At 44.7% G+C, this 24,126-nt stretch overlaps 1 protein-coding gene across 3 annotated transcripts in view; it reads left to right on the forward strand.

Moving 5' to 3' along the window:
- Positions 1-24,126, forward strand: part of NRBP2 (nuclear receptor binding protein 2) — a 345,299-nt gene that overhangs the window by 233,248 nt on the left and 87,925 nt on the right. For all 3 annotated transcript variants that reach the window (XM_085604600.1, XM_085604601.1, XM_085604602.1), the window contains exons 8-12: positions 3,290-3,379; positions 5,961-6,016; positions 12,039-12,134; positions 13,551-13,683; positions 20,258-20,360. In XM_085604600.1, coding sequence (XP_085460726.1) covers positions 3,290-3,379; positions 5,961-6,016; positions 12,039-12,134; positions 13,551-13,683; positions 20,258-20,360 — 478 coding nt within the window. The remainder of the gene's footprint in view (positions 1-3,289; positions 3,380-5,960; positions 6,017-12,038; positions 12,135-13,550; positions 13,684-20,257; positions 20,361-24,126) is intronic.

Consider the following 24,126-nt stretch of genomic DNA (forward strand, 5'->3'; position numbering starts at 1 on the left):
AGCTGCCGCTCGAGTAGAAATCTACTAGAGCGGCAGAAAACTACCGTTTGCACTGCGCAAGATGCTGTTTGCGATGCTTGCACAGTGCGGACAAGCATCCGGCACTGTGCAAGCATCGCAAACAGCATTTAGCACAGTGCACTACGCAGTTTGCGTAGCTACGCGTAGCTCGCGTAGTGCATAGTGCACTTTGTGTAGCTACGCGTAGCGCTACTACGCAAGGGGCTTCCAGAAAATCATTTGTAGAGCAGTGACTTGAACAGAGAAGATCTACCCTGCATAGCATACATGGATTGTATGCACTTAACCTTGCCCAGTCTTCAGTGTATACTGGACCAGAAGGAGTTCTTTCGCAGGTTGGCGGACTACCAACTATCTATGGACTCAGAAGGAATGGACTAAAATTAATGGGTATTTTGAGGTAAGGGATGGGGGTTGAGATTATTGTTGGTCGAAGTGATGGCATTAAGGTAGTGGTATGTAGAAGTAATGGTGGTCGAAGAAATGACATAAAATTGCATAGATGAGACATTACTACAGCTTAGATTAAGGCATTTATTTGCTTTCCTTGTTGGAAGTGAAGGACCCCTCCTATCTGATGGAGGCGATGGAAAATATTTTTGCTTTATCTATATACTTATGGTGGAAAAGCATGGTCTTTGTCAGATAGTATGCCTAAGTTGCATACATTTTCGACAAGTTTTGCATGGGGACCCCAGTGTGTCTGGCTTGTTGAAAGGTAGAGGATTGGTGTTGACTGAGCGCATTAGCAGAATGTTGGTTTTTAAGCCACTAAGGCGGAGCCGGCTCTACAACATCCAAACTGACGTGGTTTTGGCAAGCTGCCACATGATGCCAGTCTCCTGGCCCATCTTATGGGTTGTGTTGAAGGTGTTTATTTATCTGCATCATGGAAAAACCAGTGCTGTAAGTCCCCACAAGGCTGGCCACTAACCAGCTTGCATCGCCTCCTGCAGATGCACTTCACCATCCCCTTTCCTTTGGAAGCAACATTTACTGCACCATCTTCCATCCCAACCCCTTGCTTGACAAGCTGTGTTGACTGCTTCGTAAGTCCCTCCTCACCATTCTTTTTTAGGTTTGGGCTTCAGACAACTTCCGCTGTTTGGTGGCGAGACCCAATGTTTCTAATATATAACATCTACGTGAATGGACTGTGCCTCCTGAATGTACGGCTTTGTGTTCTATCTCGATTTACTGCTTTCAATCCAATTGCTTTTCTCCCTATTATTGTATTTGCCCTGCTCAGGAACATTTTGGTTTCACAGTGTTCTGACTGGATGATTTGTAGCCTTCCACTGCGTGCTCGAGGGGGACAGTTTTTTCTTTTGTTTCAAGCACTCCATAGAAGTGCATGTTTCCTCTTTTACCGGAACTCCACGCTGTGTGCTCTGTTTTCAGACCAATGTGCTGTTGTCACCCATTTTCCCCATGCTCCCTGTCTTCCTTCCTGTGTTCATTTTTATTTTTTTTTAAATATATTTTTTTATTTTGTTTTTTTGTTTTTTTAAGACGACCCAGTAGCTGACACTTGCTGCCTGGCCACTTGCATCCTTTTTCACACTTTTTTTTTTTTTAACAACTCAACTTTATTTACTGTTCTAACAGGGCTGTCCACCATGCTAGAATGAGAAGTTAAAATGGCTGCCATGCTTGTGACGTGCGCATGCATGTTCCTTCATGACAGATCTTGGAAAGGATTTCCTTCAATAGGAAACACGTTTTAATATTACAGGCCGTGTGTGTGCTTGCAGTTCGACATATGTATTCATGTGCCTGTGCCAACAAGCACTGGTAAAGCAAATAGCTCAACCATTTAAAGCTGATATTGGCCTTCCTAATACTTATGTTACAAGCTGCAGTAACTGCTAGGAGATGCTTCCGCCACCCCATTAAAAGCTGCATTGACTGCTAAGAAGCCTTTAGTACTCCTAAAGCTTGAAGCTGCAGGAAAGGCCAAGAGCCCCCAATTGGTCCCTGTTACAAGCTTATTAACTGCTTTGGAATTATCTCCTCAACCTCTTTACAAGATGTATTAACTATGAAAAACCTTTATTCAGTGCTTTATGATTTATATTAATTACCACACAGACCTTAACTCGCCTATTTATAAACTATAGTAATTGCAAAAGAAGCGCACTCTCAACCTCTTTACTATCGGCATTAACGGCTAAGAACGTGTGTCCTCGCTGTTGGATAACATGTGTAGAAGCCTCCACCTTGAGCTGCCACACATAGCATCGCAGCACTAGGAAAGCCCAAGTTCTGTCCCCCTTCCAGCAGTCTGAGAACGGGTTGCGAGGATGGGTAAGTGGTTCTCCTTCACTGTTCAAATGTACCTCCATGGTCCCTATTCTTCCTTCTCCATGTCAACTGCTTTAAGTGACAGAGATCCTGTCTCCCTAAAAGCTGCATAGACTGCAGGCTGCAGTCCTCGCGCGATGCCAAGGCGCCTGGTAATGCAGAGGCATCCTGGAAGGCCTACTTGGCTAACATGGATTTTAAGATCTTGCTACCCCCTGTGCTCATTGCAGTACTCTTGCGGGGGGGGGGGTCAAGAGTTTGATTTGAAAGGGCAGGAGTAGAACTGGGGAACTGATGGGGGCATATGCCATGGCATAGGCAGGCCAGATATGCTTCCCTGACTACAACCTCTTATTATGACTCTCTTGTTTTGTCCTCCGTTTTTTCGGTTGCCTCGTAATAAGGTTAACTTTCAAATCAGGATATAACCTTAAACATTTAGTTTTAAATATGTATGTCCTCTTTTTCTTTTTTCTTTTTTTTACACTCTCTTCTACCATCTTCATTTTTGTGTTTTCCTGGCTTGTGTGGTGCGGGTTAGAAATCGGGATCCGTGTGGGCTCAGTGTATAAATAAGGTCAAAATATGGGATACTATTGTGATTATTTGGCCAATGTTTGTAAATTATTTTTTATGAATTTGTGTGACATTTGACCTGGTATACTTTAATACTTCCATTTTCTTGGCTAGATGACAAAACATAGATAAAATAAATGTAAATGCATATTTTAGTGATGCTGATCATTACACATATGGGTCTGTAGTGCTTTTTGCTATCGTTCCCCTTGTTCACGGTGCAGGATTGGACTTTTCTGCTGTCTGTTGTCAGTGGTCTTGTTTACCATTGTGGGTACCCTCATGCTTTACAAGCCTGTTTGCAGTGCGGGGTGAGGGTTATTTAGGTTTTACTTGGGTGCTAGCAGAGTATTGTTACCAGGGTAACTCTTCTTACCCCTCTCTGCAGAACTCCCGGTCCCTGATGAGCTGCGCAGCCCGGTGAAGGTCCAGCGGGAGGAACACCGGACATTACACTTCTTTCCACCGGAATATGGATGTAAGTGTTTTGGTGTCTAGGGGATGGAGAATTGTGTCTGCCTAGGGCAATGTGGGCGGCGGCTGCCTTCATCACATGTACTCCTTCCCTTTCTTGCATGGCCTTCCCCCCTTCAGTATCCTGTGTGCATCCTTTTTCACTCTTTTTTTTTTTTTTTTTTTTTTTTACAACTTAATTTACTGTTCTAACAGGGCTGTCCACCATGCTAGAATGGTAAGTTCAAATGGCTGCCATGCTCGTGTTGCATGCATGCATATGCTTCATGACGCATGGCGGCCATCTTGGAAAGGGGTTTCTTCAATAGAAAACACATTTTAATATTACAGGCCATGTGTGTGCTTCCAAGTCTGCATTTGTATTCATATGCTTGTGCGAACAAGCACTGGTAAAGCCAACAGCTCAACCATATAAAGCTGACATTGGCCTTGCTAGTGCTTATTTTACAACCTGCAGTAACTGCTAGGAGGTGGGTCCCCAACCCCATTAAAAGCTGCATTGACTACTAAGAAGCCTTTAGTACTCCTTAGCCCCTTTCCCTTAATGGTCTTCTACCTTCTCTAGCTCGTCACCTTCCATGTGCTGCACACACCCCTGCTGTTCAATGAAATGTCTTTCCCTTTGGTCCTCCTTCCCTTCAATGAGTGGACTCCTTGTGTGCCCTGTGTGTCCTTCTTTCCTTCCTTGCATGATCTTCTCCTTTCTCTGCATAGTCCTCTTTAGTCCACCTCATTGTCTTCTTCCCTTCTCTGCATGGCTTTCTTCCCTTAACGCCATGGTTCCTGGTCTCCCCCTCTGTGGCCCCCTTCCCGTTTCTTCACAGTGCATTTCGCTTCCCTTCACTATACCCTTTCCCTCTGTGTGTGGTTTCCTCCTTCTCTGTATAATTTAATTCCCTTCTCGCCATGGTCTCCTTCCCTTCTCTTCATTAAATCTTCCTCCATCCCCTGATTGAAATCCTTGTTCTGGATTTTCATCAATTTTCCAGGGAGCCCGTTTACTACCTATCTCTGTCCATGTCCCATTCCCCCAACACAGAGTTAGAGCAGACCAGAGTAGAGTTGTATAGGGTTCTGGCCAGAGTCGCGGCGTCCTTCTCTTTGTTTTTATGTTCAAATTGGGTCCAATTCTGATTCTTCTTTCGATAACAATTGGATGCATTTCCTCTGACTTTAATATCATAATAGCAAAGAAAACTGTCTTTGCAGCGCTGCTGTGGAAACACCTCTACGTATATTCTGTTAGAGTGCAGATGTGAAGCTGTGGATAGCCCTGGATGGTAGAAGTTAGGAGAAACACAGGGACTAAGTTACAACTTAGTGGACTGATCCTCAGGTCTGTCCATAACCTTCATGACTTACCTTGTTCATCAGTTTAACCCAAACACCAGCGCTTATGATATCTTTTCTGATTGGTTCCAGGGACAACTATGTTTCTGTATAGCACATAACCCTACCAAACTTTCTTTCTAAGTAGCAGGAGATGCAGATTTCGATTTTCTGCAGATTTATAAGTAGAGCCTCACCCTTCCCAGACCTCTGATTCTTCTCCTTCAGATCACTGAGTAATGATGACATCAGCCTATACCTCTGGGTGGTCATCATGAACAAGCACCGTGCTGTTTAACGCTTCTTGCAATGAAAGGAGTGCATATGTCAACAGGCGGCATCGTGCTAAATGGTGTAAAACCACAATTCATATCCGTGACCCTTCCACAAGATCTTGGCACACAGGCCTCGACCACAATGCCATTCATGATCTAACAAACCAGGCTCCGAAGCCAGCAGCCGGTCAGAAGTCTAGGGCTCCAGGGTGAAGCCCGATATATAGAGGCCGAGGCAGCAGACAGCTGCTTCCACCATTAGCTGCAGCTCTTCGATTCACTCATACTAGGTGGCCTGCAGTAAATTTGTAAAAGAATAAGCACAGGTGCCAATCATTTCTCTCTGAAACAGAGAGTCGGGGCTATCGAATGTCACGGGTGCCAAATCCCAAGGCGGCGTTGTCGTGATTCCAACTCATGCCTCTTTTATTCACAACAGACATTCCCTGGCCCTTTATCTTTTACTCTAGCAACAGAAATGCTCACAGTGGTGGTGGTCTTGATCAAGGCCATTTGGGAGCCTCGTGGAGAGTCCATCCATCCATCCTTGCACTGCTGCCCTGAGTCCTCTGTTTAACCCTGATTAAAATCCTTGTCCTGGATTTTCATTGGCTTTCCGCTAAGCTGCTTACAACCTCCACTCCCTCTCCCATTCTCCCAACACCCTAAGTTGTTTTATCTTTTATGTTTTTATTTAGTTTATGGTAAATACTGATAATAATTACTAGTTTATGTTAAGTGCACTTTTTTGTTTTCTCAAGTACTCATGCATTTTATTTAAATCCTGCAATTTTAGAACTTACATCTTGAGTTCACTCAATGTAAAAGTAAGATAGCAACGAATAGCATTGGATATCTATAGTCTGTGTAAACATTTACAACAGGTAGTTACTGTTGGGTAAAGAAGCAGGAGCTGAGTTTTCTCTTCCTAGCTAACCTGGAGTGTTCGTCCTCTGTTCCCCCTCTGCCTGGACTTTGCAGCTATCCAAGATGGAACCACGGTGGACATTTTCTCTTTCGGGATCTGTGCGCTCGAGGTAAAGAAACATACCCGGACAGGTTTTTTATTTCATTTATTTACCACTTGGCACCAGTTTAGTTCTATGTTAATAGTGTTGCTGGGGTATGGTTTCGTCGCTCTTATGGATGTTTGAGGTGCCTGTGATAATATGTTGAGCGTGTTCTGGTTCATGTGTACGATTCCTGTGTCATGACTTGCTTGGTGTGTGGTAGATCGATGGATGGTATGCAAAGCGTCATGTACAATCTTCTTAAATAGTTATAAGGTGGTTTGGGTGCGGTAGTATGTTGTAAAGCGCATCTATACCTTTAGTGACCATGTACTATAGAAATATGCTTAAATGTTTGTTCAACTTGTGTGATTCTTGGGTAAGTCATATGACAATCGCCTGGTTCTAATAGATAGTCTGAGATCAGTGTTTCTTAACATCATCCATTAAAAATACTTAATCTGTATGTACTTAATTTACTTTTCATTTTTATGGTGTACAAAGTTTCTCGTTTCGTAGAATTAATATATTCCATTTTAACTTTTTGCTTAACTTTTTACTCAGACATTATATGAATGGATAGAAAGCTGTTTTAAAATTACCATACCGAAGTGCATTTTTGTTCATTCGTTGCACTAAGTCATTTAAAATCTGCATTAACACCTCAATATCATACTTTATTACTTTTTGGAACCATCGAATGATTCTACCTCTGGTACGTGTACTAATTTGTTAAAAGATTGTTTGTTTCTGTCCTGCTCACTCATTCAGAGTTGGACCATGTCTGTATTGGTACTGTCTTTGCCTTAACATCACTTACAGTTTTCTTGTGAACATTAAACAGCAAAATATTTTCTCAAGGCAGATGTTGGTTTCACCTAGTGCATATGCACCATCTGCATAGGCACCCATCTGCATATTCACCCATCGGCGTATTCACCCGTTTGCATTTTCACCCGTCTGCACATTTACCCATCTGCGTATTCGCCCATCTGCTTACAAATAGATCAACTCGCTGACATTCTGGAGGCCATGTCTGCATTGTTACTGTCTATGCCTTAACATCACTTATAGTTTTCTTGTGAACATTAAACAGCTAAATATTTTCTCAATGCAGATGTTGGTTTCACCTAGTGCATATGCACCCGTCTGCATATTCACCCATCTGCATATTCACCTGTTTTCATTTTCACCCATCTGCGTATTCACCCTTCTGCATATGCACACCCATCTGCATATGTGCACACCCATCTGCATATGCACCCATCTGCATACAAATACATCAACTCTGTGGCATTCTGGCGGCCATGTCTGTATTGTTACTGTCTTTGCCTTAACATCACTTATAGTTTTCTTATGAACAATAAACAGCAAAATATTTTCTAAAGGCAGATGTTGGTTTCACCTAGTGCAAATGCACCCATCGGCGTTTTCACCCATCTTCATATACACCCATTTGCATTTTCATCTGTTTGCATTTTCACCCCTCTGCGTATTCACCCTTCTGCATATGCACACCCATCTGCATATGCACACCCAACTGCATATGCACACCCAACTGCATATGCACACCCAACTGCATATGCACACCCAACTGCATATGCACACCCAACTGCATATGCACACCCATCTGCATATGCACACCCACACCCAACTGCATATGCACACCCAACTGCATATGCACACCCAACTGCATATGCACACCCATCTGCATATGCACACCCACACCCAACTGCATATGCACACCCAACTGCATATGCACACCCAACTGCATATGCACACCCATCTGCATATGCACACCCATCTGCATATGCACACCCACACCCAACTGCATATGCACACCCAACTGCATATGCACACCCAACTGCATATGCACACCCAACTGCATATGCACACCCATCTGCATATGCACACCCACACCCATCTGCATATGCCCACCCATCTGCATATGCCCGCCCATCTCCATATTCACACCCATCTGCGTACAAATACATCAACTCTGTGGCGTTCTGGCGGCCAGGGTGTGATATATTCGATCTGTGTTGTGTGAATGTGAGCTGTTTTCAGGTGGGTGCTTTTGTATGATGCGCATTAAAGGTTCGTACTTCTGGGAGCCCTGCGATAGGCAAGGATATATATCCTCTCTCTGGCTCTTTGTTAGCGCTCCTGCTCTTTATCTGAGAAACAAAAGAAGCCGCGAGAGTGGGAAGGGATGTCACCAGGGTCGCACTACTGGCCACATGTTGCATTTTGAAATTGGGGAATGCAGGATTGTGATTCCGCCTCTGCTGAGGTCATCGTTGACCTTCTTTGTCACCCTGTCGGCGAAAGGATAACCCCCCCCCCCCCACACACACACACACACCCGAGTTACCTTCAGTTCCACATTCAAAACGTGCACTTTTCGCTGGCGCAGAGTAATTGAAACAAGGTACTTCTATTTTTAGGTCTCGCCTGACCCAGCGCATGCGCTGGTCTGGCGAGACTTTTTGAGAGGGCTCCAAAAAGTCCTACCAGGCCAGCCTAGAGCTACAGTGCATGGGCGCGCGTGCCGTGCTTTTCCGCGATTACTTTCACGGCCGCTTTGATGTTTGATCGCGATCACTTTCGCGGCCGCTTGGCATAGCCAGTAAGTCTCGCTTTTGGGACCTTATAAGTATTTAGTTATGTAACTGTTGCATGGCTAAACACTTGTAAGGTCCCAAAGGCGAGACCTATTGGCTATGCCAATGCTTGTTTTGAAAAGGTATTAGTTTGGTGTTGTTTTAGAGTCAGGGATGCAACAGAATACCGCTACTTAAAAAAAATAATACAAGCAGTGATTTTCAATTGCACAGTGATTTGATTTGAGATTTATAAAGTGCAGCAGTCATCCGAAGGCATCAAGGCGCTAGAGACCAGCCATCCATACCCAGGAGAATAGAAAGAGGCAGGAGAGTCAGGAGTTGCTGAAGGCACAGAAGCATCTGGTGAAACCCCGAAACTGGTCCTAGGATGCTTGATTCCGGTCAAGGGAAGACATGGCTTGGCAGTTCGGGCTGGACTGTTCCCATAAGACACAGGGTCAAGACTGATTTGCATATGCCCATGTCTGAACTGGGGTGGCGTGGTGAGCAAAATAACGATGGATTAAACCCAGATCTGTGACTGGGGGTGAATGTTTTGCCAATGTGCAACATTCCGTCCATCATCTTGTGTGTTTTGCTGTTCACCCTATGTGGGAAGGGAATGCCCAGACGTGGGTCCCGTGCTCACTACGCCACTGGAGTCAAGCTATCCTGGCTGAAGAGGGGTGAAACCCTGAAACCGGTCCTAGGATGCTTGATTCCGGTCCAGGGAAGACATGGCTTGGCAGTTCGGGCTGGACTGTTCCCATGAGGCACAGGGTCAAGACTGATTTGCATATGGCCATGTCTGAACTGGGGTGGTGTGGTGAGCAAAATAACGATGGATTAAACCCAGATCTGTGACTGGGGGTGAATGTTTTGCCAATGTGCAACATTCCGTCCATCATCTTGTGTGTTTTGCATCTTTCAACGTGCCAGTCACTGCTGCGTGTTTTCATTTAGAAACAGACACGCTGGCATTAAGGCAGCCAAGCAGAGGTGATTTGATGTCCGTGGATAGAAAGCTTCTGCTGGCCCTTATCTCCTGCCGTCCTGGGCGGATGTGTGAATGTGTCCTCTTGGACTCGCCCTGCTTCCTGTCTGCTATTTCATTATATGGATTTGCAAGGACACTGCGAATGGATAGATGTCCGTAAATGGGATGGATACACATATGTTATGTATGTGTCTACAGCTCCAAGAGACTGCTCGGGGGCGCCCTGCAAATATTCCTGTTAATTTTGCAAGACCCCGGGGACGGTCACTAATATAGATCGAACCCAGGCCAAATGTGAGCAAAAGTCAATCTGAAATATCAAATTGACACCACCTACCTACCAGAAACAGGAAAAAAGTCACACCAAAGAAACTGAATTGTGTGTAATGTGGAAGATGAGCAGTGGATCTCCCCTACACCCACCAGCATATGGGCCCCCGGGAGCCCTTCCAGCCACTAGATTATATTATGGGGTCCCTTTATTTCAGACCCGAGTTGCACTACCCTACGCCCTCTGCCAAGCGAAGAGATTTGCCGCAGACTGTTCAGTCAATCACAGTCTGTCAATCTAGCAGGAAAAGGCACAGCTTGTCCATTCTCTTCGCATCTGCGGGTAGGCGGTGTATTGTATTTAATAGGGGAATCCGTATGGTTTGCACATTTCATGTCTTAAGTACAGGTTTGCATCGTCAGAGATCAGTGTCTCAGCCTGATACTCACTCTTACTTGGTGGTCGAGGATGACCAAGGGCCCGGGATATGATGAGGCGGGCTTAGGACTGGTATGCCTTGACCAGTTTTCAAAACTAATAGAGAACAGCTTTAAATGACACGTAACCTGGTGCTGGGGTAGGCACAGCACCGCCACTTGACAAGCACCACCTGGTTGAGTGCGGTCGAGGTTGAGTGAGTGTGTGTATTATCTGCTAGATATGATTTTAATGGTTGAGTTCATGGGTAATATTGAAATGTGGAGAACACCATTTCCCAGCCCGAACTGCCAAACTGGTCCTAGGATGCTTGTTTCCGGTCCAGGGAGGACCTGGCTTGGCAGTTCAGGCTGGACTGTACCCATGAGGCACAGGGTCAAGACTGATTTGCATATGGCTAGGTCTAAACTGGGGTGGCATGGTGAGAAAAAAAAGAATGATGGATTTAACCCAGATCTCGGGACTGGGGGAGAATGTTTTGATTTGTTCTACATTCTGTCCATCAATTGTGTGTCTTTTGCTTTCTGAAATGGAGCAACACGTTATGAAGGGGTCTGAATACTTGTCGTATGGCCTGATTTTTGGATTTGGGGCAACTTTTGTGTCCTCTGTTGTGTACCAGAGGGATTTAATATTTGGTTCCTCAATGTCAATATTGATGAAAAGAAAATGTATTGTCAACTTGTCGTGGCATGATGCAGGGCTGATAAGGTTTTCTTTCTCCTGAAATTAGTTTATCTGGAAATGTTGATGCCTTAACTCGTGTTGTTAATTTGGGTTCAAGGACAGTGAGGTGTATGGACTGTAATAAAAAAAGAGTACTGTAGATTGCTGATCTATCTCGGATATTACACCTATTAGCACTCTACATCAGTATCGTTTGAGCAAGGCGAGATAAGGGGCATCCAGTGTTAGATTTGTTTGGGGAGACCCTTTACAAGACTTCTTGGTATTTGTGCCCTCAGCTCTTGGGAAGAATTAGGGTCACCTGCATTCTGCGTCCGGTAACAGCTACAGGAGCAATTTCTCTCCCAGCGGTAGAACGTGTTTATGAAAAAAGTTAAAGGGACAGGATAGAACCCTGGGGGACACCACATGTTAGAGGCTGCTCTTTGGATTGGCCTTCGCCCACAACTTTGTTTGCATCTTTTCAAGAAGTTGTCTCCTAGTTCACTACAGCCCACCTTCTCCCAGTCTGTCATTCAGAGAGTAGAGTAGTGAGGTCTGTGGTGTTTCACACGGGCGATAACTCAAGAAGGGAGTAGCGCAGAAGCTCCACCGTCGGATCTAAGATTAAGGACACCCTTGAGAAAGAAGAGTGGTTCAAACTTGTGTCGAACATAATGAACATTTGGATTGTATCATTTCTGCTTATAGGACAGAGTTTAGCAGACCGACACTGAGCAGTTTGTGACAACAAAGAACCTCAGACCTTGAAATGTAACTCACTTCCTTAAACCTCGAATGTCTGCTTCTTGTGATATTGAATCAAAGACAGTGGGCGCTTCAAGGGCTTCAGGTGTCCTTCAGTGTCCACAGTTTAAACTTAATTTTCTGACATTGCAAAATGGATCCAAATATTATATTTGTTGATGACAATACTGAGCAGTTTGTCAGGAGCTTCTTAAACTATGGTTTAGAAGAGGGAGATCAGAGAAGATTTAATCTGCTAGCGCTGTAGAAATGTTTTTGTAGCACCGGTACTAACTTTCTTGTCTTCTTTCTGCATATCCATAGATGGCTGTCCTGGAACTGCAAGGAAATGGCGACACAAAGGTCTCGGAATGTGCTATCACCCGTGCGGGGCAATCTTTGGAGGATGCCAACATGCGGGTGAGAGAAGCCTGAATGTCTGTTCTCAGCATGGAGCAGTAGTTTGAGTCTGGTGCGCACCCCTTAGATTCAAGCTCTCGTTCGTACAGCTTTGCCTTGACCCACATTCCCCTTTTTCTTCTCAGATCCTACCGTTGGCACCATTTTTTCTTTATTAGCATCTACATTTATATACCATGCCAGCCATCAACATAGGCTATTGTAACACTATGCATGCCTCAGCACCTAGTACACATCTTAACGTCCTCACTTCAAGTCGGGATGTTGGTACAGCCTTCCTGAATCTTGAAGGTGGTCTCAGTCTTCTGCTATTGGACGGCTCCCAATGGATGCCAAAGTATAACCACAAGTCAGAGTAAGCCGCCCATGCCCTTTTACTTTACTTTGCTTCCATAAGTTCAGCTCTTTTGGAAGCCATTTGCTATGGCCACCTGATCATTGGATTAAGCAGGGCATTTGAGAGGAGATTTTGTTTGTTTCTGAGTGTTTCAGGTATTAACAGAGATTGTCTTCTCACACCCATAGAGATGAGAATCAAGCACTTTGACATGGGATGGTGGAGCGGGTTCCCCTCGCCTTGAGACTCGCTAAACGTCACCACAGATTCTACAATCCATCTCGCTCCTTGTCCACTCTCCAGCCAGGGCATCTTTGAGAGGCCGATGGTGGCCCAAGCATGTGAAATGGTTCTGCTCATCGCTGCTTCCATATTAGAAGCATGGGCTAGATAGAGACATGGTGTCCCCTGACCAGAGTATCATCTTTTTGGGATACTACCCTACATGCCCCAAGCTGTCAGGTGAAACTATTGACCCATGTCACGAAAACACAAATTGCTTTTGTAGCTAGGTTTGGGCTATATAAAGCCCCCACATGCACCATAATTCCAGCCCAAATTCCAGTCCAAGGCTTTCAGTTAAAAAAAAAAACATTCTGGGAATTGTGGTCTTTTTTTCACTCCAAAATGCCAGATTATATTGGTTTGTAAAAGAGAACTTTAGATTGGAGTCTTGGTCCCCCGCATCACATTGAGTCATGAGGTCATCCCACCTGAGTGGGTTGACGGAGAATGACATATGAAATATCTGCGGCTTTCTCAGCCAATCCCTACTTGCTTATTGCTTCCTAACAGTCGTGTTTTTTATGAGATGTGTTTAAAATGGCTTGCGCAAGTTCACACAAAATATAAGGGCGGTGCTAGGATATGAAGTCAATAGTAGGTAATCATACCAGTTAAGCCAAGGACCTTCTCCCACCCGCTGTTCTGATGTGCATGCATAGTATAAAACGCAGGCCCAAGGTAGCTGATATGGATCAGGATAGAACTGGATCCCTTTCAGGCACTGTCAAAGCAGGAGCATGTCCATTCCCTGCTTTTTGATGCTAGTCTCATGTTTATTTCTTACTTGTTGGCAGGAGTTCATCCTCCAGTGTCTGTCCGACGATCCTGTGAAGCGGCCAACAGCTCACAGCCTTCTCTTCCACCGTGTGCTCTTCGAAGTCCACTCGCTGAAGCTTCTGTCTGCCCATTGTTTCATCAACAATCAGTGTAAGTTGAGAGAGGGCCGGGTATCCTTTGGGGACCGGTCACTAGGGAACAGACAACACAAAGCAAGAGCCAGGTATCCGTTGGGGATCTGTCACTGGGGAACAGACAACACAAAGCAAGAGCCGGGTATCCTTTGGGGATCTGTCACTTGGGAACAGACAACACAAAGCAAGGGCTGGGTATCCTTTGGGGATCTATCACTGGGGAACAGACAACACAAAGCAAGGGCCGGGTATGCTTTGGGGATCTGTCACTTGGGAACAAACAACACAAAGCAAGAGCCGGGTATCCTTTGGGGATCTGTCACTTGGGAACAGACAACACAAAGCAAGGGCTGGGTATCCTTTGGGGATCTATCACTGGGGAACAGACAACACAAAGCAAGGGCCGGGTATGCTTTGGGGATCTGTCACTTGGGAACAAACAACACAATGCAAGGGCCGGTATCCTTTGGGTATCTGTCACTGGGGAACAGAGAACACAAAGCAAGAGCCACAGATCCTTTCGAGATCTGTCACAGGGGAACAAACAACCCATAGCAAGGGCCGGGTATCCTTTGGGGATCTGTCACTGGGGAACAGACAACACAAAGGGCCGGGGATCTATCACTAGGGAACAGACAACAAAAAAGTAAGGGCTGGTATCCTTTGGGGACCGGTCACTAGGGAACAGACAACACAAAGCAAGAGCCAGGTATCCGTTGGGGATCTGTCACTGGGGAACAGACAACACAAAGCAAGAGCCGGGTATCCTTTGGGGATCTGTCACTTGGGAACAGACAACACAAAGCAAGAGCCGGGTATCCTTTGGGGATCTGTCACTTGGGAACAGACAACACAAAGCAAGGGCTGGGTATCCTTTGGGGATCTATCACTGGGGAACAGACAACACAAAGCAAGGGCCGGGTATGCTTTGGGGATCTGTCACTTGGGAACAAACAACACAATGCAAGGGCCGGTATCCTTTGGGTATCTGTCACTGGGGAACAGAGAACACAAAGCAAGAGCCACAGATCCTTTCGAGATCTGTCACAGGGGAACAAACAACCCATAGCAAGGGCCGGGTATCCTTTGGGGATCTGTCACTGGGGAACAGACAACACAAAGGGCCGGGGATCTATCACTAGGGAACAGACAACAAAAAAGTAAGGGCTGGTATCCTTTGGGGACCGGTCACTAGGGAACAGACAACACAAAGCAAGAGCCAGGTATCCGTTGGGGATCTGTCACTGGGGAACAGACAACACAAAGCAAGAGCCGGGTATCCTTTGGGGATCTGTCACTTGGGAACAGACAACACAAAGCAAGGGCTGGGTATCCTTTGGGGATCTATCACTGGGGAACAGACAACACAAAGCAAGGGCTGGGTATCCTTTGGGGATCTGTCACTTGGGAACAGACAACACAAAGTAAGGGCTGGTATCCTTTGGGGATCTGTCACTAGGGAACAGACAACACAAAGCAAGGGTCAGGTATCCATTGGGGATCTGTCACTGGGGAACAAACAACACAACATGGGCTGGGTATCCTTTGAGGATATCTCCCTGGGGAACAAAGAACACAAAGCAAGGGCTGGGTATCCTTTGGGGATCTGTCACTGGGGAACAAACAACAAAAAAGCAAGGGATGGTATCCTTTGGGGATCTGTCACTAACGAACAGACAACAAAAAATCAAGGGATGGTATCTTTTGGGGATCTGTCACTAACGAACATACAACAAAAAATCAAGGGATGGTATCCTTTGGGTCTCGGTCACTGGGGAACAGACAACACAAAGTAAGAGTCAGGCTATTTTTCGTACTGTGATGTTCTGTACACAATGGTCCCCCTAAGTGGAATTACTGCAGTTTTTATGGCATAGATAGGATGATGGCCTGTTTGTTTGAATTCGTTATTGGTACAATGTTTGTAATGTACTGACTGATTTAATTAAAAATTAATTCTTAAAAAAAACCATGGTGAAGCATTTGGGGATGTGGTGTATTGTACTGTAGCATTTATATAACGCTTCATATGTCCTTAAGGGGTGCCAAAGTAAATTTTCGGGCAGGTAGAGCGCTACATTGGGGGGAGGTCATGTGCTGACCAGAATATTGTAAGTACGTTGATCCTGCGTGGGAATCATTTTGACTGGTCTTATCTTGGGGTGCAGCGCCAAGCAGTGTGGTGGTGGAGTGTGAGAAATGGGTGCGAAAAATATAATTGTATTAGCTGTCGGTTATCATTTGCTCTGCAGGTTCTCTGTTATGTTTCATGGTTTTAATAATTCTAGGACCGGTGAAAGAGGCAAGGACATAACTCAGTGGTTACCAAAGTGGGCGATACCGTCCCCTGGGAGGTGCTGGAACGGTCTGGGGATGCGGTAGTAGCCTTGGGTGCACTTGGGGGGTGTTGAACACCTAGGGGGCGGTGGAAGCATAAAGAAAGAAGAGAAGATACAATTTTTTCCAGTAGGCCAATATAAGTTTGGGAGCCACTGATCTGTCTGAAGGTTCTATTCTAGTTAGTCCTGTTGTGGCGGCTTGGGGTACTGGAACAAGCAGCTTCACAGCACTGACCGAGCCAGAAAGGCAGCCTGGTGCCTCATGCATGTGACCAAAAAAGCCAGGGTAAACTCAGAAGGCCTGGTGATCCACTAGGCAACAGGCACAAGGCAGGAGGGCTGCAAAATGAGTAGAGTGATGCCAATTGGGCAGGAATGGAGGTTGGTGGCTGAGCCATGCACCTTTTTTAAAATACGCCTCGTGAACAAGGAAAGAACTGGAAGTGCAATCAAGATTGGCAACTTGAGCAGAAACTGTACAATTTTCAAAAAGCTGAGATCCCACCTACTCCTACTGGGCTAAAAGAGGCCACAGGTGTGAGCAGGGATTCGTGTCCAACCCCTTCTCATGGTCAGCACTTAATCGCTACCTTCCTTCCTTCATCATCCGACTTACACAGCGAAGGGGTAAAGTACGTCTTGCACCACTTGGTCTGAACTCCTGTTCTTTCAGCGAGAGAGATGGGCAAGCGGTGGGGTACACCGTGTACCACTCGTGTTCCTCATATTCTACATCTTCATTATAAGATTGAGATGGGCACACATTGTACCAGTTGTGCTCTGCGCCTCCTGCTTCCTCACTCTGAACCTGAGATAAACATGGGCTTTTAAATACAAATTTCTGGCCTCAGAGGAACTATTGTTCTCGTGGGAGTCTCCCAGACTGGCAGGAAGTACAGATTAAGGTTTGTTCAGCAGCACTCTGAGCCAGGGGAAGGAGTACATCGGGTGCCCAACAACTGTGAATGCAGCAGTAGACGGAGGATGCCGGGGCGGGCACTTGGTAGCTGCTTTAGTCACTGTCACTCTTTCTTTCTGTGTTCCTCCTCCTCATTGTGTGGTTCTCACTCCCTTGACAGATTCCTCTCTCTTCGATTTGTTTTGTTACCCGCATTTGTATAGCACATTTTTGGTGCTTATTAAAGAGATGGCTCAATGAATTAACACTTGCTGCTGCTATCTGTTGTGATCTGCAGGTCTCCAGTTCAGTTTTCAGTAAGACTAACTCTGCTTTCCATCCTTCTGAGGCCACCAAATTGAGCACTGTCAGATATTTAAAGTGCTTAGAAGAATTAGAAGTGCTTTATGAAGTACTACATAAAAAGCAAGTTATTTTAGTATATCTTGCAGTGTTCTCAGAAGCCTTAGCACCATTTTCGTTTTTATGTCTCCCTTTGTCTGGATGGGGTTCCCTCCCTGACCATTCTCTTTATTTCTGTACCTCTCCCCCTTTGTATACCCCCTTTCCTTTCATTTGTCTATCATTACCCCCTGTCTCTCCTCCTTCATGTTTTGGTTATGTCCCTCTAAACGCCCTTCCCCCTATTTGTGTCTCTCCCACTCTCTCCATCTTTTACTCCCTTTTTCCATGCACCATCCGGTCCTGCTCTAGCAGACGACCCTCTGCTCTATATATGGTGCATGCATGTTCTCCTACTCTGTCACCCTGTATAGCTTACTTGGTCCAAAGTCTTCACCCATTTGTTTCCCTGTTACTTTTCATCTCTCTAGCTTCTTTCTCCACCGGTCTCTCCTTACCCGTGTTGCTCTCTCTTCTATCTCTCTAGTTGATCCTGATGGATTTCTCGCAGCAGCGTCTTTCTCTCTTCCCCTCTTGTAAGCCTATTTGGCCCTAGGCACTCCAACTGATAGGTCACATAATCAGAGGTGCCTTAAATACAATAAAAAATAAATCTTTATCAAGCAAAAGGTTATTTGGAACAAGCTCTGCTCACGACCACTAGACCCCGAAGGACGTCTGAACCAGTGCCCGGCTGTACCCTCTATTCCCACTCTCTTGCCACAGGTGCTCCATGCCACCAGCTCCACCATTGACACTAGCGAAGTGAATCTTAACCTTTGGGCTTCTGTGGACCCCCACTGAATCACTACTGGAATCCGGGGACCCCCCACCTCACCAATTTCAATTGACTTGAACCTCAAACACTACACAAAAATACAGAAACAAGTATACACCAAACATGTACACGAATTCTGAAATATTTTCTTTAGTTCAGAAACAGTCCATTTTTAATTTTAATGGGAAGGTTAGAGTTTTTAAAAATTGACTTTTATTTCTAAAAGATGAAGTGATACCTTAGATTCTAGCAAACAACTTTGTCTTGTTTGCTGTAATGCATGCTCTCTTTTTGTCGCTGCATGCCAGTGGTGGCCAATTGAGGCCACCAAGCATTCCTACTAAATTTTGTTTGCTGTACTGCACCCATGAAACAAAATGGTGATGCTAAATCACTTTTTAGCCTCCGATTTCAAATGCCTTCACATTTACAGAATATTTGAAAATTTCCTTATGTATATATGCTTTATTAATCTGCTAATATTTAATTTTATAACAAGTCGCTGATCCCCCTGAGTAGGCGTGACAAACCCGCAGGGGTCCATGGACCACAAATTGAAACACTGCCCTAGGGCATCTTCACAGAAGGTAGAGAAGACCAATGTAACTCCTGCTTGGGTCTGCCTAAAAATGCCCAAGGCTGTCACCCTGCATCACAACCCCATTTCCTGAAAAACTAACAAAGAACAACAAAATTCACACATTTTTAATTAAATAGCTTTTAATAAATTCAAATAGAAAAAAAAAGACCATTATGAGATATAATGAAGAACTCAGTCCATGCCTCAAACATACCTTAAAGGCCTTTCTAACCAGAGTGTTATCAAAACATGCTTTAAGCAAGTGGTCCTTTGCCAGTCATATTAGTTCAAGGTCGTCAGGAGAACGAGTGGTCCTGTTGTGAAGCAAACTCGAAGTTCAGTGGATCCTGAAAATGTATTTGGACGATATGGTCACAAAATTCAATTGAAAAATTGATTTACTGTATGTAGAAACAAAATTAGAACCATGTGTAATTGGAGGGCAAGAACCCATCAGAAGCTATGTTTGAGAGCAGGGACATGCCAAGAGAAAATTGGAAGGAAATGTATTGCCAATGGGAATTGTGACCCTAATGGGGGTGTTGATGTAGAATGAGAATCTCAAGCCTTAAAATGAAACTTCAGGGCCACGCCACTCGGGGCCCAAAAGCCAGGCGTCATTGGGTGGATGTCTGTCAATTGATATTGAAGAAGTGGATGAAGATTGCGATCCCCTCTGGGTTGGTTTGGTATAGCCAGCCTCCTTGGCTTGAGAGAGTAACAAACCTGGATCTATGGAAGGCAGTCGGCCTTTGAAGTTTGTAGCGAAGAGATAGGCAATCCATTGTTTTTGCCTTATTCCCTCTTGTTTGTTGTTCTTTCTGAATCCTGCCTGTTGTTTCTCATACACTTAAGCATGTTTCAATATAGTATGTCCTTGGTTGACCCTGTCGAAGTCTTTCTACTAATCTTACATTTAGATTTATTGTTCACTGATGTTTCCTATAATAAATTGTTTGATCTGTACATTTTCTTTTCATTTTATGAATTTGAAAATAAAGAAATAGGTAATCTTGAGCCAAACGGCGGATGGCAGTAAGATCATAAAGGGCAGGCCTTGTGGGAACTGTAGCAGGAAATGAAATGAAACAAGGTGCCTGGGGTAACATGAGCAGTGCTTGTGCCTGGCTGACATGATACTGACGTCATGTGGCTATGTTTGCATGGGTGGAGGGGGCTTGTTTTAAAATGTTGATTGTGGATGCTGGGATAATGTGATGGATGGAAGGTTGATGTCTGTGTGCTGTCCATGAGTTGATCGTAGTTGGATTAAGGATGCAACCTTAATATGGCCGACCTGCAGTGGCTGTGACCTAAGAGCCAGGAGCCTCACGTGAAATATAGAACTTACTTCCTACCCGAGTGGCTCCAGACTCTTGTATGAATTCCCTGCCTTCTAACTACAACAGACGCCTTACTAAAATGGCGGCTACCCCGATACACTGGGCACCTCCTTCCAAATGAGCAATTGTGTCATTGTCTGTGTACCAGTCATCTGCAGTCGTTAAGTTGTGGGAAAGGCTGAAGTGGCTCCTGCTATAGCGGCTTCCTCTGCTGGACGCTTCTCAACTCTGTGTTTTTGAACTTCTGCAGATTTGATGCCTGAAAACTCAGTGGAAGAGAAAACGAAGCTCATCGATCCGAACACTATTGTGGCGGAAATCCCTCGGAAAGGCCGGCCTCCAGTGGAGTGGAGGTGAGCAGCCGACGCGCTTAGCTTAGGATTGAAGCGTTTCAGGAAATGCTGTGGAGGGCTCCAGCACACTGCGTAGCTCCCCTACTGCATGTGTCCCTAATACTATGGTCAACCCCAATACTGTATACCTGCCCAGTGTGTGACTCCAATACTGGGCATGCCAGCCCAATACTGTGCACAGTTCCAATACTGTGCACGAGGACTGGAGCAAGTCCAGCACTACGTGCAACAGCGTCTTACAGAAATTGAGAATTTCTATATGTGTCTTTGCCAAGGTGTGCGAGTCTGGCTTTGACTCCATTCTTAGGCCAGTGTTGGCTCTTTGCCAGAGGCCATATTTTGTGCGCTTTAGGAGTGCGTGCCGCTGAGGGCCTATCAGTGATGTGATAATGTAATATGTATCTTAACGGAAATACCTTCATAAGGACCACGTTTCTGACTTGATGCCTTTGCCACCAACATTTGTTGCCTCAGATACTTCCTTGTTTGTCCTCAGAGCACCCTACCCTTGCCCCAGCTGCAAGGAAGTTTCTTTCATATTTTTGTCAAAATCATTGCTCAATCCGGTCACATAGAAGTCTGTATTTGCCAAGTTTAGCATTTTCTTGGCCTCACAATGAGTCATTTTTCAATGGTGAGTTCTGTTCCACACTAACTCTTTTCCTAAAGGAAAAGAAACACACTGTTTTCTGTCCTGTCTTTGGTTGGTTTGGCTCAATTCCTGTTTTTTCTTTCGCAGTACTAGGGTTTCTTCAAGTTCCCTTGTGCCTTACTGCTGTGTCTTGGTAGCCTCCCTCTGCAGAAAATGAAATTAGTATTCTTTGTAAGTGATTTCAAAAGTGACCTTTCCGCCCTCACCCCCGCGCTAATGAAACTCCACCGGCTACCCTTGCATGGCTGCATCTTCTAGTCCAAGGTTCTCCAACAGGTAGCACGGAAGCCGGTGGTATATCCCCAGCTATTTGCAAGTAGGTCCCCCATGTACAGGCCAACCTAGTAAATGAAAGGTTTTTGTCTGGTTGAATTAGCTATGTTTCCAAAATTAAAAAGGTTGTATTTAAAAGTAAAATGCTTGTTTTTTCAGAACTGAGTGAGCCGATGTTTGCAGAAAACTACATATAAGGCTAATAGTTAAATAGCAATTCCCGCTTCCACCGGTAAATCTTATTACTGATGTACTTTAGTGGTTGGTGGCGTTGTGTATGTGACTGCTGTGACATACACAGGCATTCCAAATTAAACCAGATAAAGCTTTGTCTTTGGACATTATTGCTAGTGACCTTCTCTGGTGCACCGTGGTGGTCACTGTGTGTGGTCACTCTTTGTAGACCTGTACGCAATGACCACTAATGGAATCGGGTATGAAGTGGGCACTGCTGTAACACAGGTAATTTGTGTTAGTATCTCAGGAAAATTTTCAATAGCCATTAGTAGTTCTTACCACAGAAAATGTTGGAGATCCCTGTTCTAGTCCATCTGCATTGACTACAAACCCACCATGAACAGCACCTCCCATATCTAGTTAACAAACTAACCAACTCCCAACAATCTCGACACATCAGCAGTCTGGACATCTCCAGACTGGAGATGAGGAAATGTACAAAAATAAAAACCAGGGAAGAGGCCTTCTCCAGCTACACCTTCAGGCCTGGATAAAGAGCCTCAAAACGCTCAAAAATGCTCTAACCCAGGATAGTGCTGAAGTCGCGCCTCTCCAAAGAACACTACAACTCAACCCCTTCATTGATTTTCTTTCCCTTTGCTGATATCAGAAAACCCCACCCCTTTACTATGTGAAGCATTGATTGTGGATCGTAATTCTGGCTGTTGGCCCTATACAGTGCCCTGGTCTTCTGGGCTAGGTTTGTGCCATACAAAGTACATGCATGCTTGCATACCTACCACCTACATTTACAGAGGAAGCGACCACCCTGGAAGCCTAGGCCCCCAGACTGTGGGATGCCCTGTAGCCCAGCCTGAGACTAGAGCCCAAATATGTATGTTTCAAAAATGACTTGGAAACATAACTGTTCCATATTCTCTGCAACTAAACTTTCAGATACTGGAAATAGAGAGTAAATAAATCCGGACTGGTACACCCCTTTTGGACACAAACTTCTCTGACATGTCCAATGTTTGCAAGGAAATACACAAAACCATTTACACGTGTGTGTGTAGTAGCATTCCTGTAGCACTACTTCACATGCTCAAATGAAAATCACAAACATATGGGCCAAGTAGTGTGCCACACACAGCCACTCACTCACAGTCACTGCAAGGTAATCGCGCTTAAATCACTGGAAGAAGGAAATAACATTACCAGCACATAGAGATATATCTAAAAAAATAGAAGAAAAGAAAATAAATTGTCAACTAACAACACGTTGCAAACACCCATAGAATTCTCATCTTAAAACATTTTACAAAGTTACAAAACAAGAGAAATCAAATTAATTTAAAAAATGGACAGACAGCTTTAGATAGTGCAGGCACCCTTACAAATCACATTGCAAAAATGTTTAAAAATGAGTGTAATATAATTAATAAAAAAAATGCCATATAACTTAGGATTCCTTTTAATACAAATCACGCTGAAAACATTGAAGCATAACAGATGCATGTACTTCGAAAATTACAAATATGTAAATGAATTAATTCTTTTTTTTTTAAAAAGGACTCGTCTAGCGCTACTCTGTATACACTCAGACACTCAAAGCACCACACACAGACCGATACACAACACAAATGTAGCTGATGTTGATACATGACACAACTACAGCTTATGTCTGGCTCCACAACGTTTTGCAGCACCAGGAGTGGCCCGTGCAGGTAAGAGCGGTGGGGTGGGGGAGAGATTCTACAAACGACGACAAGGGGAAATAAAATATTTCTTTAATTTACCCTCGTCTGTCGAGGTCCACCCCACCGCTCTTACCTGCATGGGCCGCTCCTGTGCAGCACAGGGGGAAGATGGCATAGCAGAGGGTGTGGATTGTAGTTCTGTGCCCCTGGCACAAAGAATTGTCCGATGAGTGTTATTGGTGTGTCTGCCGCTGGATAATATTAACTATTACTGGTAGCTCTTGAGATCTAGGCATCCTTCAGACACCATGGTGGGATGTGGCCCTCTACTGTCAATGTTCCCATCTAGAAGTACAATAACTGGGCCCTTACCTGGTCGAAAGACCCAGTGAACTGAACAGTGTTACCACACAGGCACTGATTTACCAGGACAGCTCCAAAGGTACACCAGAAAATGTTAAGACTTTTGTTTGAAAAGTGCAATCCTGTTTGTTTTGTTTGAGGGGTTTTTTGGCTCTACACTTTTTCTGCACTTGGACTTCAACCCTAGTACCTGACCGGTACCCGGAGAAGAGATGTTTCTCCAGACTTTCTACATCAGTGTCCCTTGCTCTCATATAGACCCTTTAGTGTAGTCCACTAGGATTCCAAAGCTATAGGGTGTCTGGGGATCCCTGAATAGACCCACGCCAATCTCCAGTGGCTGACGTCTGCCATACAGCTACTGTTAAGAAAAATCAAACCTCTAGAGCTAAGGAGGTATAAAAATGTTTGCCGTTGGTCCTTGAAGATGCAACTACCATGTAATTTGTACGTGGATGTTAATTTTAACAGTTACATTTTCTTACTTCATAATTAAAGAATTGTTTATTTCTAAAGTAAAGCACTCGCTGGACATTGATAAATTTGAGTTGTATTACCTGTATCGCACTGAATCCGAGTTTCTAACCCCCTCCATTTCCCA

The sequence above is a fragment of the Triturus cristatus genome, chromosome 5_1, assembly GCF_964204655.1.
Source record: "Triturus cristatus chromosome 5_1, aTriCri1.1, whole genome shotgun sequence".
NCBI classification, from domain to species: domain Eukaryota; kingdom Metazoa; phylum Chordata; class Amphibia; order Caudata; family Salamandridae; genus Triturus; species Triturus cristatus.